Raw genomic sequence first — 16,420 nt, forward strand, 5'->3', positions numbered from 1 at the left:
TTTTTGTTTGGCCAATATATCTTAAACCACACTGACACGATATACTATAAATTCCCCAAGAATTCAAGACAGAAACGCAATCTTTTAGAATCTAAGGGTGAATTTTATTAATAGGGAGAAAACGACTTGAAAATTGAATTTCTGGACAATCTGTGCAATTTTATAGCTAACAGAAGGATCAAATGGAAGTACGACAAGGTCATTAATATTATTTCTAACAGTGGAATGTCTTCTTTGATGGGAATCTGAAAATTTTTTAATTATCGATAAAGTAACTATTGATAAAGCCGTTAAAAAATTTTCAGATTCCCATCAAAGAAGACATTCCACTGTTAGAAATAATATTAATGACCTTGTCGTGCTTCCATTTTATCCTTCTGTTAGCTATAAAATTGCACAGATTCTCCAGAAATTCAATTTTCAAGTCAGTTTCTCCCCTATTAATAAAATTCACCCTTCGATTCTAAAAGATTGCGTTTCTGTCTTGAATTCTTGGGGAATTTATAGTATATCGTGTCAGTGTGGTTTAAGATATATTGGCCAAACAAAAAGAGCGCTGAAGTTTCATATCAAGGAACATGAATCTTATGTCAAAAAAGGTGAAGTTAACAAGTCTTCAATAGCGTATCATAGTTGGACTTTTAACCATAATTTTGATTTTGGGTCTGCAAAAATCATCCAAAAGGCTTCTTCCATAGGTGAATTGGATTTTCTTGACGCTTTTCACATTCACAAAGATTTAGCAAGTTTAGTTAATGATTTGAAGTCCAATCCAGTCCTTCCTAGTGCCTTTAAAATTCTACTATCTTAATTCAGTTATTTTTGCCGATAGATGGCGTTACCTCCTCGCGTTTGGTACTACCAGAGGGTATAAAAATCCGTTCAGTGGTTGCTTTCCATTATTTGAAGTTCAGATTTGGAGCGTAAGGTGCATTTGCCCCCCTATTTTAACTTCGCTAATATTTCTTTATGCTTGATCAGATAGCCTGGCTCAGTAAAAGTAGGTGGCCAGTGCAACTGTGATTAAAAATCTAGTTATAACCACGTGCAGTGCTGATAAGGACCACGTGTTTCTGTGACTCCTCCTCCTATTTTCTTCTTTCTATGTATTTCTTTCTCCTGATGAGGAGGGACCTTTAGCTGCCCTCGAAATCGATTGTTTCATTATACCTACGCTAAATACAAGGTTGTTTTTTACGATTTTGATTCTGAAGATGAATTATTTAAATTCGTGTTGATATTTTGAGTATTGTATTCTTTAAATAATGGTTGATTTTAGATTTTTTTATTATTATTTTATCGTTATATTCCATAGTAATGTTAATATCTGACTCTAATTTTGATTCATCTTTACTATTTAACAATTCCAAACAATTTTCTAACTCTTCTTGTTTTTCTTCTTTTAAATACTCATCTACATTTTTAATAAATTGAGTTACAGAAGCACGTATATGTGCTCAATTCTTATTCAGTGTCTTCTGTTCCATTTTAATAAATTATCAAAGGAGACTTACCGTGAGCAGGCTTTGCTTTTGAAAGCTTAAATCCAAAGGGTGAGAAACACAAAATTTCAAATTAATCAGATTCTTCGGTTTCCAGCCGATGCAACTGCTTGAAACAAAACTCTAGATCAAGTTCGAATCAAATTGATAATAAAAAAAATGAGATGCATGATCTGGAGGGTTATACATACTTTTAATTAAGCTTTAATTATAATACATATATACATACTATAGGCTAAAATGCCTAAATTGAATATCAATGCTTAAAAGGCAAGAACTAAATACTTTCTTCAAACGAATCTAATAATCGAATTATATTGTGCAATGCAGTTCAAAGTCTATCCTCAAGAAGACTAACTTCTTAAATTAAAAATTTTGGAAGTCACGTGTTTAGAAGGGGAAGGAAGCATTAAGTAAGCCAATAGATGAACTTCTAATGCCATCTCATGGCGATATCAAAAATATTCCTTAACAATGTTCCTTATGTGAAAAACAATAGGTTTCGAACATAAAAATACAATAAATTAGAGAAGGTGTTAGAGTCATTGCTTGAACAACACATTTCATTATAAAATTAAGAAAAAACTAGCGACATTCAAGGAACTCTCACAGCTGAAGAATTACAAGAAGCAGAAAATTTCCGGATAAGATCAGAGCAAAAGAAGTTTTTTGCCGAAGAATATAAATCCCTCAAAGAAGGTATTTTGTTTGAAAAAAATTCTTCTTTCTATAATTTTCTTCCTTTCATTGATGAAAAGGAAATCATGAGGTTGAAAGGAAGATTGAAATTTTCTAACTTCTCTCTAGATAATAAGCATCCAATAAATCCTACCTAAAAATTCCTGACTGATGATACTAATTGTACGCAAAGAACATGAGAAGATAATGCATGGAGGAATTGCTGCAACTTTAGCTAAAGTCAGGTCATGTTTCGGGATTCCTAAAGGAAGCCAGTTATGCTAAAAATATTTAGCTAAACCAGCAGACCAGATGACAGCACCCTTACCAAAGGGTGGAACCCAAGAATCACCTCCATTTGCAGTCTGTGGAATTAATTTCGCCGGACCAGTTCATGTAAATAATTCTAAAGGCACTCAAAAATCCTATATTGTTTTGTTCGCTTGTGCAGTAACCTGAGCTGTACACTTAGAACTTGTATCAGATATTTCAACAGAATCCTTTTTAGTTGCATTTTGTAGATTTTTGAGCAGAAGAGGAACTGCGTAAGCATCTACTCTGACAACGCCAAGACCTTTAAGTGGACAAGGAAAGAACTTGAGGATTTTTCAAAGATTTTAAAACATGACAAATTCAAGAATTTCATCGCCAAAGAAAGAATTCATTGGAAATTTATAATCAAGCGAGATCCATGGTGGGGAGGGTTTTATGAGAGACTTGTCAGATCTGTTTAAGAATGTTTAAGAAAAGTCATAGGGAAAGCATTGTTGACCTTCGAAGAAATGTCTACACTACTTGTCGAAGTAGAGTCAGTTCTTAATTCAGGACCTCTAAGTTATGTTTACAACAGCTATGATGAGCCACAACCCTTGACTCCAATGCACTTCCTAAACATTGGACAAACTGATTTGAAGTATCTTTCGACCTTTGCTAGAATCATGAGTAGCAAAACGACAAGAGAAACGCTGTTAAAAAGAAAGCGTTACCAAGAATTGCTGTTAAAACAGTTGTGGTCCAAATGGAAGCAACAATATTTCTTAGATCTTAGAACTGCCCATTTCTTGCAGAATCCAAAACTTCAAACAGAACTAAAAGTAAGAGATGTTGTTTTAGTTGAAGGAGACAATAAAAATCAACTGTTATGGAAACTTGGCAGAATAAAAACTATTCTTGGATGGTAAACTCTGATCATTCGAATTAAAAAACTGGTAATGGGACTTTAAAACATACTGTCCATCATCTATATCCCCTTGAACTTTAAATACAATACGATGTCTTTAATCCGGAATAATCTATAATCCGGACCTCAAAGCTACAAACTTTCTGCGCATGCCTATATGCATTTATGCATGAGAATATAATACTTTTACTCATGCGCATAATACGTTTATGCATGTGCATTTAATGTATAATGGACGGTATAAGCTAGGCTAAAATTATTTAATTATCTATTTCAGTTAATGTTGCAGATTGCGTTGTTCCTTAATTTTCTAATTGGATCCGGCGTATTATTTTTTGCAGACTGTTAGAGCAATTTTATAAAAAGTAAGCTTGAATTTTCGATTATGTCAAAAAGAGTTTCCGATTCTGGAGCTGCCAAAGGATCTACAAAACGAAAGAATGTTTCAATGTTCATCAAACAAAAAGTGGAATTGCTGCAAAAAATGGATAAAGGCATATCCTTTGTTTCTCTAACCATTCTGAAATCTGTTTATCAATTTGACGCTGCTCTGCTGGGGAGGGGGGAACGTTGCGACGCGCAATGAACTGGAAGTTGATCTGTCAGCACTATCCTCATCTTCAGGGCAGATGTTTTTATTTTATTAGGCTTATAATTCCTTACTAAATGTACTATTTCATCTCAATTTACTCCATCTTTGATATGATTTAAATCAAGTTCCTCATCATTATAAATATCATGAATACACATCAAAAGGTTTTCTATTTGCAATTTTCTAATTTTTGCTATGTGTAATGTATGCATACGCATGCACGCATTGAAAGAAATGTTTAACAAAATAAACAAATAAATATTAAACTTTTTTTTTTTTTTTTAATTTTGATACTCTTTAGATCATAATTGCTCTTTATTTCATAAATTACGGTTTCATATTTTTTATTTTATAATTTCTGCATGCCATCTTACCAGATTTAAATTGATGGTCTATAATCCGAAAAAACCCCTAATCCGGAATCACAGATTTTGTACTGTATTTTTAACTTTAACGATTTTGTAATGCATTTTTCTTTTCTTTTTTCTCTAATAATGATTAAATTAAATATTGTTAGTTAAGTTTGTTTAGCTTTATTGAAAATATTTTAACAAATTTAGTTCATTTATTAGTTATAACATTTATTAATTGATACATGTTGAGTATAACCTGTTTTGGAATTGAAGTTTTTGACTAATTAGTATTTTTTGTATTTTATAGAATAGTGATTTATGTACATGATTGTATGTTTAACTCAGTTATATGAATTCTTGTCAAAGTTCAGGTGGGGAGTGTGTTAAGAAATATTTTTTGATATCGCGAAGAGATGGTGTTAGAAGTCCATCTATTGGCTTACTTAACGCTTCCCCTTCTGAACACGTAACTTGCAAAATTTTTAATTTGAGGAGTTGGTCTTCTGGAGGTTCTACTCCAGTCTATGAGATCCCATGTCGAACTGCATTGTGCAATATAATTCAGTCATTAGATTCGTTTGATGAAAGTATTTAGTTCTTGCCTTTTAAATATTGATATTCGATTTAGGCATTTTAACCTATATTATGTATATATGTATTATAATTAAAGTTTAATTAAAATTATGTTAAAACCAGGTATTTCTGGTTATTTAATTAAAATTGATTATCCATTTGATTCGAACTTGATGTAGAATTTTGTTTCATTGCAGAAAAGAGCAAATCCATACCAATTCCTAACCTGTCTGGGATTCGTATTCAAGCCCATCAATATGCTAGCCAGTGTCATTAGCAACCCTGGTGATTAGTCTAGCTAATTTTGGTTAGGTTATTTTGCCTGTTGGCATAAAAATAGTATGAAGGAAATTAAATTTTGCTGTTTTATAACGATGAGCAAATTTGAATATAAGTATGAAATATATACTAAATAAAAATGTTTTCACCAAAGCAGCTCATCTCCTGGAAATTTTAAATTTGAAAGCAAATAATAAAAAGATATCTCTTCTCAAAGCAAAATAAAATTATTATCTTATTGTAATGTTTTATATAAATTATGCATATGAAATTAAAAATTGTCATAGATAATACTGTAAGTCGCATGAATTAGATATACATTAAATCAGTTGAGGCTACTTTTAAAAAGCAGTTGAAATAATTTGAATTATTAAGAAGTCTAAATATTTCTTTTAATTAGTTTAGCAGCATGTTGTTTTAATTTTGAAGACAAATTGAAGGTCTTAGGAAGTTCAGAACTATAATATATAAAAGAACTGACCATTTATTAGGAACATGATGATAATAAAAGTACTTAGTGCTTGTGAAATGCTAATACGTACTAACCATGTGGATGGTAAATGCTCTGGTAGTGTAATGTAACTTAATAGTGATAAAAAAGTGTAGTGCTATACATTTTTTTATCATTACAAAAAAATGACAAATAACCTTTTTGTAAACAAGGTCAATTTACAGATAGATTAAAGATTGCAAGTTTTAATTAGTTTTTCAATATTTTTATGGTAAAAACTCTGAAATGTGGGTGTGCTTTTATGTAAATTTCTTTGGTTAAATAATATGCAATAAGAATCCTAGATTATTAACAAGAGGTGTTGCTGTATTTAATTTATTGATTGATGACTCAAAGTTTGGTATAATTTGACAACCTCTTAAAAAAAAAAAAAAAAAAAAAAAGAGCCCAAACGTATGTATTGTTGTTGGGAAATAAAATCCTGTGCTTTTATTATTTAGTACCTTGAGTGTTACATATCATTTTAAATAATGCCTTTTTTTTTTTTTTTAAGGTACGTAGAGTTGTTGAAGATACAATGAAAAATATACATCCTATATATAATATTAAGGTTTGTATATCTCATCGTTGTAGTTTCTGCTTTTCTATATATGCACTGTCACATAAAAAGCGACATACCAAGAAGGAGTACCCAAGATGGGACAAAAATCAGTAGATATGATGTTCGTGTATATATATATATAATAATTTAAAATGGATTTAAGATCATACAACATATTATATATATATATATATATATATATATATATATATATAAAACCCAAGAGTATCATAGGAATTAAATATTTTATTCAGAAAATACAGCTGCAAGGGGGGAGGTTAATAAAGCTTTGTCTTACCTCTGGCCATGATGCAACCTGTTATCTTGCTGGGCATTGACTCATCCTGCTCATCAGAACCCAAGTGTGCTCTATAAGGAAGAGATCTGGTCATCATGCTGGCCAGGAGTGTGCTGGAGAATCATGAAGACAAGCAATAGAAAGGCATGTCTTGTGAAGTCTGGCATTATCCTATTGGAATTTAAGGCCCAGGATTCTATGAAAGGAAAGGCTGTGAGGCACAGAATCTTGTCAACATATTACCATGCTGTAAAAGTGTCATGGAACCAAAGAGATCCGGCTATCAATTGAAATAACTCCCAGTTGCTGGGCTGTGTGGTAGACAACAGTAAGGTGAGTATCCCACCACTGTTCTATTTGTCTCCAGATACATCTTCACAAGTCATCATGGCTGATTTCAAAGCAGGACTTAATAGCTGAAAACTGTTCTACTCCAGTCTATGAGATCCCATGTCGAATGCATCTGGCACCAATGCAGATGTACTTGGTAGTATACAATGTTGAGAGGTGGTCGTTGCAATGACCTCTGTAACTTCAGCCCTATTCGCTGAGTTGCCTGTCAGTGGTCATGGCATATAAAATTGTTGATAAGAGCTCACCAGAAGTTGTGAGCGCTGATTGGATGATCACTCTGTTGTTGCGTTCAGTCGACCACTACCTTCATGACACTCAGTGCCATGGTTTGCCCATTTCTGCCAACATCATTGAATGGTAGCATCACTCTGACCCAGATATCTAGTGATCCTGCATTTGACCACCCTGCTTCCTTTAGTCCAATTGCACATCCTTTCTCAAACAGTGACATCTGCTCATACTGTTAGCGAAGTCATCTGCGAGACATTGATACAATTTATGTGGGTCAATGGAACCACATTTGCATGGAAGTTATGCCTTAACATTGTCCTCTGTTTTATACGCCAATGTGCTGGAGCTCCAGCCATGGGCGTAGCCAAGATCAGAGCTATGGGGCTGCAGACGATCTTAGACCAAGAAAATAAAATTATGATAAAACACAAATTTGTCAGTAGTAGAGTAGATAAAATTGCTGAACACCAGTAATTCGATTTGGAAGCGAATTAAATACTATCACTGGATTGGTTAGCTGCATGAGTGGTTTATTTATTTATAAAAAAAATTTTTTTAACCCATGTATTATAAATTGAATACGAGCCAGTTTACCTCAGAAAATTCTCCTATAAGACAGCTTTCCTTCAGGATAGCACTCGCATGCTTTGCTATAGTCGAATAAATGAGCAAATAAATAATGGAATTGGAATACACGAGTTTAAACAGATAATTGAAATATGGAAGATGGGAATAAAGAGACTTCTGAGCATTTTTTACTTAGCCTTTAATTTATATTACAACAATTTTTCTACTGCCTGAACTAAATCATTCTAAAACTTTTTCTATTTCTATTCTTGTTTCTTGAACAAGCTTACGATGCACACTTAACATGCACAGCCCATTTAAGCGATTCTCTGTCATTGTAGAGCATATTCGAGTTTTTCTCTGTGCTGAGTACTAAATGAGCACTTAATAGTACACAGTACATAGTTGAGACAAAGATATAAGAAGAGCAGTTTTGTTTCTGGGAAAAATTTATCGCTCATTTTACCAAATCTTCCGTAGTTAACTTCTTCATGTTGTCGATCTCTGGTTTCTTCGATTTTCAGAAATTATACCAGAGTTATCTCTCACTGTCAAAATTTTCAAATTATAAAATTGCAAAAGCACTCCTCTTTTTTGGTAAATTCTTCCACTGGCATCTTTAGCATAGCCACAGTATGTAATAGCAACAAAGAAAATGCTGGTAAATTATTGCTGCAAAATCTTTCTTCCAGTGATAGTATTTAAGAAATCCAGATAAGTGATAATAAGAGACCTTTTTCAGAATTCATCGGTTAGATGCGTGATGATTTGAGCAAAGTTTTTGCAGTTTTACAATTCTCGGTGCTTGCAGTTCAGTGCCAATATTTCTTTGCCATAGCACTTGCGAAAGACAGAATTTTCTGGCATCTGTTGTTCTTTGATGCTCTTTTACAAGCATTAAAATTCTGTTTATATGGTCTACACATTGTAGCGTATTTAAATTTTTGGACTGTAAAATATTAGAAACAGGCTCTAGCAGAGCTGAATATTTTGCAATTAGGCCTATGCACACTATAAATTCAAATTTTGTCGCAGCACAGTGCAATTGGAAAGCAGTTTTCCTGGTAGATGCATTACCTTCTTTTAATAGCTTTTCCATTTCCTATACTATGTTATAAAATATAAATAGTACAGAAATATATTTATGCTTATAAAATGCTCTTTAAAGATACTACTGTATTTCTGAGACCAGCATATGTCACATAATTTTGGAATACTTACTACAGTCAAAAGTCGTTAATCCGGACTCGTAGGGACTTCGATTCCGGATTATCGATTTTTCCGGATTATAGATCACAGTTTAAATCTTGTAAGATGGCATGCAGAAATTCTAAAATTAAAAATATGAAACCGTAATTAATGAAATAAAGAACAATTATGATCTAAAGGGTATCAAAATTTGCAAAAAGAAAAAGCTTAATATTTATTTGTTTACTTTATTAAACATTTCTTTCAATGTAAGTTGTTTAAGTTTTGCTTCGTTTCATGTGATAATACTTTCTCTTTAATTCTATTAAACAGACATAATTTCTTGTTCAGTTACAAAGTTCCGCCGTTCAAGTCCTATAATTGCTGTGTCAAAAACACCGACTAATTTGTCAATCGAAATTTTTTTGTTTTCAATAACCTCTGTGTCGCTTTCTTCACTATCGGAAGCGAATTATAATGACGAGGAATTTGATTTAAATCATATCAAAGACGAGAGATGAAATACTACATTTAGTAAGGAATTATAAGCCAAATAAAAACATCTGCGCTGAAGATAAGGATAGTGCTGACAAATCAACTTCCAATTCATTACGCGCCCGCCGCCGAGCAGCGTGAAATTGATAAACAGATTTCGGATTTCAAAACATACTTTCGCTTTAGATCCTTTACATATTAACAAATATATATCGGAAATTCTATTTGATATAATCGAAAGTTTAAGCTTACCTTTATAAAATTGCTCTTACAGTCTGCAAAAAATAATAAGCCGGATGCAATTCGAAAATTAAGGAACAACGCAATCATCAACATTAACTGAAATAGATAATTAGATAATTTTAGCTTATACGTCCATTATACATAAAATGCGCACGCTAAAACGTATTCTGCACTTGCGCACACTCATATGCGCAGTCGTAAAAGGTCTTACGCGCACGCGTGAACGCCTCTGCGCATGTGTGAACGCGGCGCATGCGCAGAAAGTTTTTAGTTTTGATGTCCGGATTATGGATCATTCCAAATTATGGGTGTCCGAATTAACGACTTTTGACTGTATATACAATGTACGTCCAGAAAGTAAGTTCCGTTTGGTAATAAAAGTAAATTGTGTACAGCTACAGAAAAGTTATTTATTGCACAAAATTCAACAACTCTTAAACTACTTTTCCACATAAGTGCCGAAATATTGCAGGCATTTGTCATAACGTGGCACAAGTTTTTGTATACCTTCTTCATAGAAATTTGCCGCCTGTGTCTTCAACCAGTTGGAAACAGTTTCTTTCAGCTCGTCGTCATTGTTCAAGTGTTGACCGCCAAGGAAAGACTTAAGATGTAAGAACAGATGAAAGTCGCTAGGAGCGAGGTCAGGGCTGTATGGAGAATGGTCAAACACGTCCCAGCCAAATCCCTGTAGGAGGTTTTTCTTCACATTTGCAGTGTGTGGTCGTGCGTTGTCGTGAAGAAAAACAACACCTTTTGACAGCAATCCTCGGCGCTTATTCTGTATTTCGCGGCGCAATTTCCAAAGTGTCTCGCAATAAGCATCTGCTCTAATTGTTTGACCACGGGGTAAGAAATCAATAAGATGCCTTTCCAGTCCCAGAACACTGTGCACGTCATTTTTTGAGGTGTCAAGATTTGCTTCGGCTAAACCTTTGCTGGGGATGAAGTGTGCCTCCATTCCATTGATTGCCGCTTACTTTCAGGGGTGTCGTAAGAAACCCAAGTTTCATCTCCTGTGACTATCTCTGTCAGAAATTCTTCGCCGCTTTCAGCATAACGGGTCAAAAACTGAAGTGCACTACCCATCCGTTTTGTTTTGTGTTGCTCAGTAAGAATCTTTGGTACCCAACGTGAGCAAAGTTTACGAAATTTCAGTTTTTCGGTAACAATTTCATGCATTAGTGATCGTGAAATTTGGGGAAATTCCATAGCGAGAGCACTAATTGTAAACCTTCGATTTTCATGGATCTTGTCATCAATCGCATGAACCAGTTCTTCTGTAGCGAAAGATGGACGCCCGCTTCTTCGTTCTTCATCGTGCACATCACTACGTCCGTCACTGAACTTTCGGACCCATCTTCTCACCATTGAATCACTCATCACTTTTGGTCCGTAAACATCGCAAATTTGCCGATAAATTTCACTAGGTTTCATTTTCCTTGCATTCAGAAAACGAATCACAGATCTGATTTCACAAGCGGCGGGATTTTCAGTCAACACCGACATTGTAAACAAGCACAACAAAGCGTACGTGACTGACAGCGATCTCCAAATGGCATGCTTTTCTTCTCCTTGATACAGAGCTTTCTTCTCCTTGATACAGAGCGTCTACTGCGCATGTGCGGAACTGCGATCGCAGAGCTGCAGATAAATTGAAACGGAACTTACTTTCTGGACGTGCCTCGTATCTTCTTCATAGAACCGATTCACGAAAAAAGTTGATCATATCATGTATTTCTGATTTCTGATACGCAGCTCAAATTGTTATCAACTAAATTTAATTTGTGACTGGCACAATGGAAAAACAAGGTTTTTTAATACTTCTGTTGCAAGGTCTTCTGCATGCCAATAATATTCCCTACCATGGTTGAACATCCAACCCTGTCCAACACATTTATTTGGATCAAAACCTTCCCCCTTCAGAAAAATGTGTAATTCATTTGCTAGAGTAAGAGCATCCATTGCATTTAGTTCAATAAATCCTAAGAATTCTTCCCAGAGAGCCATCCTTTCTTCATCAAAAAATCAAATACCAATTGGCAATTGCTCCTTCCCAGATACGTCTGTTTCGTCTGACATTATGCTGTAAGCAGAAGTTTTTCTTGCATCTCATATTATAGTGTCTTCACCACCAATCCACACAAACTGTTCAGTTTGTTTTGGATTTGCAGTAACATATAAGTAGCATTTTTACTATTCGTTTCGAAACTTCTTTGCAAACTTTTATCTCCTGCTTCGATTTTTAGACAAATCAGGTCCTGATAATTCTCCTCCTGTTTCGTCTTACTCCTTAGAGAGAGATTATGAGTTCCACAAAATATGATTGGCGCTTTTATGTTTTGATTTTCTTTCATTACTTTTTTGTACCCAGAAGCTAGTCTAACATGTACAAGTTCATTTTCTAGAAAATTCTTGGTAGTGATTACTGATGCTTTGTGCCGCTGGTCTGAAAAGTGATTTTTACAAGCTCCATGCATGACATGATAACACGTGAATGGCTTAATAAGAAGGAATCCAAAACACCTTTCACTGATGCAGAAGCAAGAGGAAAATGAACTCGGTACAAGCATAATGCTCCTTTTACACTTTTTTGAGTATGCTAGCCAAGGAGCATAGGTCTTTAGTGACTCATGTTTAAACTTTGTTCTTGAATGGATAGCATCTTCTACAAAATCATAATTTTCATCAGGTGTCCAACAACATTTTAATATTTCCGTCTTTAGTTGTGGGGCCATTAATGACGAACATCCTGTCCATCTTCCCACATCATGGTTGCAACATTCCTCGATGGTGTCACTACTATGCGATGTAGATGGAAGTATGGCTTTACCTAACGTGGTAGGAGAGGCACATATTTTCATTAATTCTTTCACTTTCACTAATGTCTTCTATTATCGTCCTTTTCACTGCTAAAATATAATACAAAATTAATTACTTGTTTGGAAAGCAATGTCAAAAATTATATCATGGTACTTAGGTTTTTCCAGTGTTAGAGTTGACGAGTATTCATATTAAATTGGGTTAATACAGCTAAAAGCATTCAAAAGGTATTATATAATATCCATGCACATACATGCAGTCACTTATTTAATCAATAACATTCAGAAAACCTTACTAAACCGCCTTACTAAAATTTAGATCTAAATAAAATTTTACAAGAAGGGCCTGTATAAGTTATCTCCTGCATTTAAGCAAATGTTTTTTAGCAAACTTTCAATTAAAATGTTTAGGAAGCATTTTTATACATAGGTTGATCCAAAAAAAAGTTTACAAGCAGAAGCATTTGAAACGTAATAATTGTGGAGCGAATATTTCCACCCAGGGTGGTTGACGGATGTCACTAGTTGTCCTACAGCAGTTCTACGAGTAAGTAGCGTCAGTACGCAGACACTTAAGAGCGACAGTAATGGCACGACGTCTAGAAAGTGGTCTCGCATAGAGGTGCGAGCCGTAATTCGATTCTTATGGGCCAAGAATGTGGCCGCATCCGAAATTCACAGACAAATCGTTGAGGTATATGAGGACAAAGCAATGAGTAGACAACAGGTAGCGAAATGGTGTCGTTCTTATCAAGCGGGCAGGGAGCATGTAGAAAACCACAATATGGAAGCGAGCAGCCGTCCAAGTTCTTCAAGGATGGATATCAATACGGCACATGTTGAAGAAATCATCCAGATGGATCAATGAGTAACCATGCGTGAGATTGCCTCAGAGTTGGACCTGAGTTATGGTAACGTTCAGTGTATCATAACCGATGAGTTGCGATATTCCAAAGTTTGTGCCCGCTTGGTTCCACGTGTGTTGTCCGCAGCGCATAAGGCCACTCGAATGATGTGCAGCCTCACATTTCTTTAGCGATACCATTCAGACAGCCAACACTTCATTGATCGCATCGTTACCGGTGATGAAACATGGCTTCATCACTTCACCCCCACATCCAAAAGAGCCACGATGGAGTGGAAACACGCTGGATCACCGACGAGGAAGAAGTTTAAGGTCACACCCTCTGCCGGTAAAGTGATGGCAACCATTTTCTGGGATACAACTGGTGTTATCCTAATCGAGTATTTGGAGCGTGGCCATACCATTAAGGCCGATCGTTATTGTGCCACCTTAACGAAATTATGTAAAGCCATCCGATGCAAACAACCTGGATTACTGAGCAAAGGCGTCATTCTTCTGCATGACAATGCCAGGCCCCATACAGGTCGCCAGACTCAGGAATTGCTGCAAAGGTTCAAGTGGGAGGTCTGGAATCACCCCCCATAGAGCCCCGATTTGGCTCCAAGTGACTATTTCATTTTTCCGGCATTGAAGCGATACTTATCCGGAACATGGTTCGCCTCAGACGATGCAGTGAAAACAGCTGCCGAGAAATGGCTCAATGAGCAGGGCCCTGATTACTACCAAGACGGAATAAACAAGTTGGTCAAACATTCTGACAAATGCCTAAACAGGTTTAGCGACCATGTGGGAAAAGTGAAGGCCATATGTGTCTCTTGATTCCCATTTGTATCTTGTTTCTATTGTTAATAAATACTTTTTCATTTGCCTTGTAAACTTTTTTTTTTGGATTACCCCTCATACATTCTAAAATTAATACTTTTTCCATTATAATACTGTTATAAATGTAAATAAATTCTGGCTATGAATGAAATTGATAGCCTGCCTCTATAAAAAATTAGAAGTGCAAAATACCCACGATGCATGCATTTAAAGTCTTTCAGTGGTTATATTCAAATGATTGATGAAGATTGCTACTATATTAAAAAAAAATTAAGGAAATGCGAGTCAATTTTCCTGTTTTGAGGTAAATTAAGATAAAGAGGGAATGCTTGTTTATAAGAAACTCTTAGAATTACAACCAGACATCCGTTACTTATTTATATTGTTTAAGGTTAATGTAAGCAAAAGGATGTCCAGAACTAGGTGGTCCTTATTTGCATGGGCAGCTGGGAAAAGATTCAAATCGTTCGGCTAAGAGATTCTACAGAAGACCGGGGAGGGGGAACCTTAAAGAATAATATAAGACACAGAAAAAACTTTTTGCTAACTTGTTAGTTGAAATAAAAAAAAAAAAAAAAAAAGCTGCATTTGTTTAGGCAGGTTCAAAGTCACCTCCCTGCACCCCCTGGCTACGTCCATAGCTCCAACTAGTCAGTCACTGGCTGCCAAAAGTTAAATCATTTGCATAGTCTATAGTAAGGTATGGGCATACGCAGTTTCATCCCACTGGATAACTTCGTGTTGTGTTGCTTTTTATGTTATAGAATATATTTAGTTATTTATTTGTCTGATTAGAAAGTGATGCTCAACAAAATAGCGTTATAATGCATGTATAATTATTTTCAAGGCCCTTATGATAAAAAGGGAACTTGCAAAAGATCCAAAATTAAAAAATGAAAATTGGGAGCGTTTCTTACCCAAGTATGTGAATAAGAATGTTCAGAGAAAACAACCGAAGAAAAAGAAAGAGAAAAAGGAATACACACCATTCCCACCTCATCAACCAGAGAGTAAAGTAAGTTGACATACATGACTTTTTTTTAAATAATTTACTTTCAACAGGACTTTTTAAGCCATTAAAAATTACTAAATTTCAGCATTTCCAAAATTATCTTATCCCAGCTGAACCTAATTACTCAATGCATATACATATTTATTTAAATTTTAGATCTACCGTATTTGACGGCATATAAGATGCACTTTTTTTCCTAAATTTGGTCTCAAAAAAGTTACCTGCGTCTTCTATGTGAAGGGCACAGTCTTATACGTGAAGGTAATTGCATTCAATAATTGTTTATTTGGCTTTTACGAAACGTGAGAACTAAAAGAAACCACGCTATTGAAACTTTTGACCGTCTAAATAAGGGTGCGTCTTATATGCTGTCAAATACGGTATTTGATTTTACTTTCTAATGAGAAAATTAGTTTCTGTAATAAAAAAGGATAATTCTATGATCTTCTATTTATTGAGTGTTACTGTATTTTGAAAATAATATTCACTAACTTAACGATTTAATTTTTCTGATGTATTATGTTAGTGTATACACAGTTCACACTTTCTTTAAATTCTAATTTTACAGAAAAGTTTTACTAAAAGACACATTCAAGGCAAGTGTTCTTTCTGTTTTTAAGTTGGAAAAAACGTTACTGCAAAGATTGCAACTACTCTCGGTGTTAATGCAGTTGGACTTCTGTTTAATGAGTTGTAGAATCACGTGGAAAACGTTGGAAAATTCATTAAATGGAGCTCATGTAAAATTTTATTAAGATTTGAATGAAGATCTTGGAAGTGGTGGTGGTTCCAAAAATTTGACAACTTGAAAGTATTCTTCCTTGTTGTCAAAGTAACCAGATTGCTGAATTTGATATCTTAAGTTTTATTTAAAGTTTGGAGTTATTGAAAATTGCAACATATATGAAATTTTGTGCACCATAGCTCAGTATAGTAATTAAACATCTATAAACAAAATATTTGTAATTATGTGATAATTTTAATACATCGGATTACAGCATACTTTGTTAACCACTTCTTACAATTTTTTCACACGTTTTATGCAATAGGTGAAGTGTTTTAATATTTGATATAAAGTAATTTAAAAATCTAAACTGCATAACTTTTGGAGCATTCAAAAATTAGTATTTTTAGAAAAAGGCTGATATTTAGAAGTTTGATTTTTTTTTTTTTTTTTAAATTTTTCAATAGATGTTTAAAACACTTATTATGCATTAATTTATTTCAGTGCAAAATCTGTTAAAATGTAAGTTCTCTTTTCCTGTAATAGGCCACTTTATCAATTATTTCATTGTTTTATTCTTGCTTGCCTGA

The 16,420-nt window shown here is 34.4% G+C and overlaps 1 protein-coding gene across 5 annotated transcripts in view; it reads left to right on the plus strand.

The window, feature by feature from the left end:
- Nucleotides 1-16,420, plus strand: part of LOC118195273 (KRR1 small subunit processome component homolog) — a 99,548-nt gene that overhangs the window by 61,245 nt on the left and 21,883 nt on the right. For all 5 annotated transcript variants that reach the window (XM_085820517.1, XM_085820518.1, XM_085820519.1 and 2 more), the window contains 2 exons: nucleotides 6,162-6,218; nucleotides 14,942-15,109. In XM_085820517.1, coding sequence (XP_085676643.1) covers nucleotides 6,162-6,218; nucleotides 14,942-15,109 — 225 coding nt within the window. The remainder of the gene's footprint in view (nucleotides 1-6,161; nucleotides 6,219-14,941; nucleotides 15,110-16,420) is intronic.

Source organism: Stegodyphus dumicola, chromosome 7 (genome assembly GCF_044657685.1).
Source record: "Stegodyphus dumicola isolate Sdum_Otavi_A_Nest chromosome 7, ASM4465768v1".
NCBI lineage: Eukaryota > Metazoa > Arthropoda > Arachnida > Araneae > Eresidae > Stegodyphus > Stegodyphus dumicola.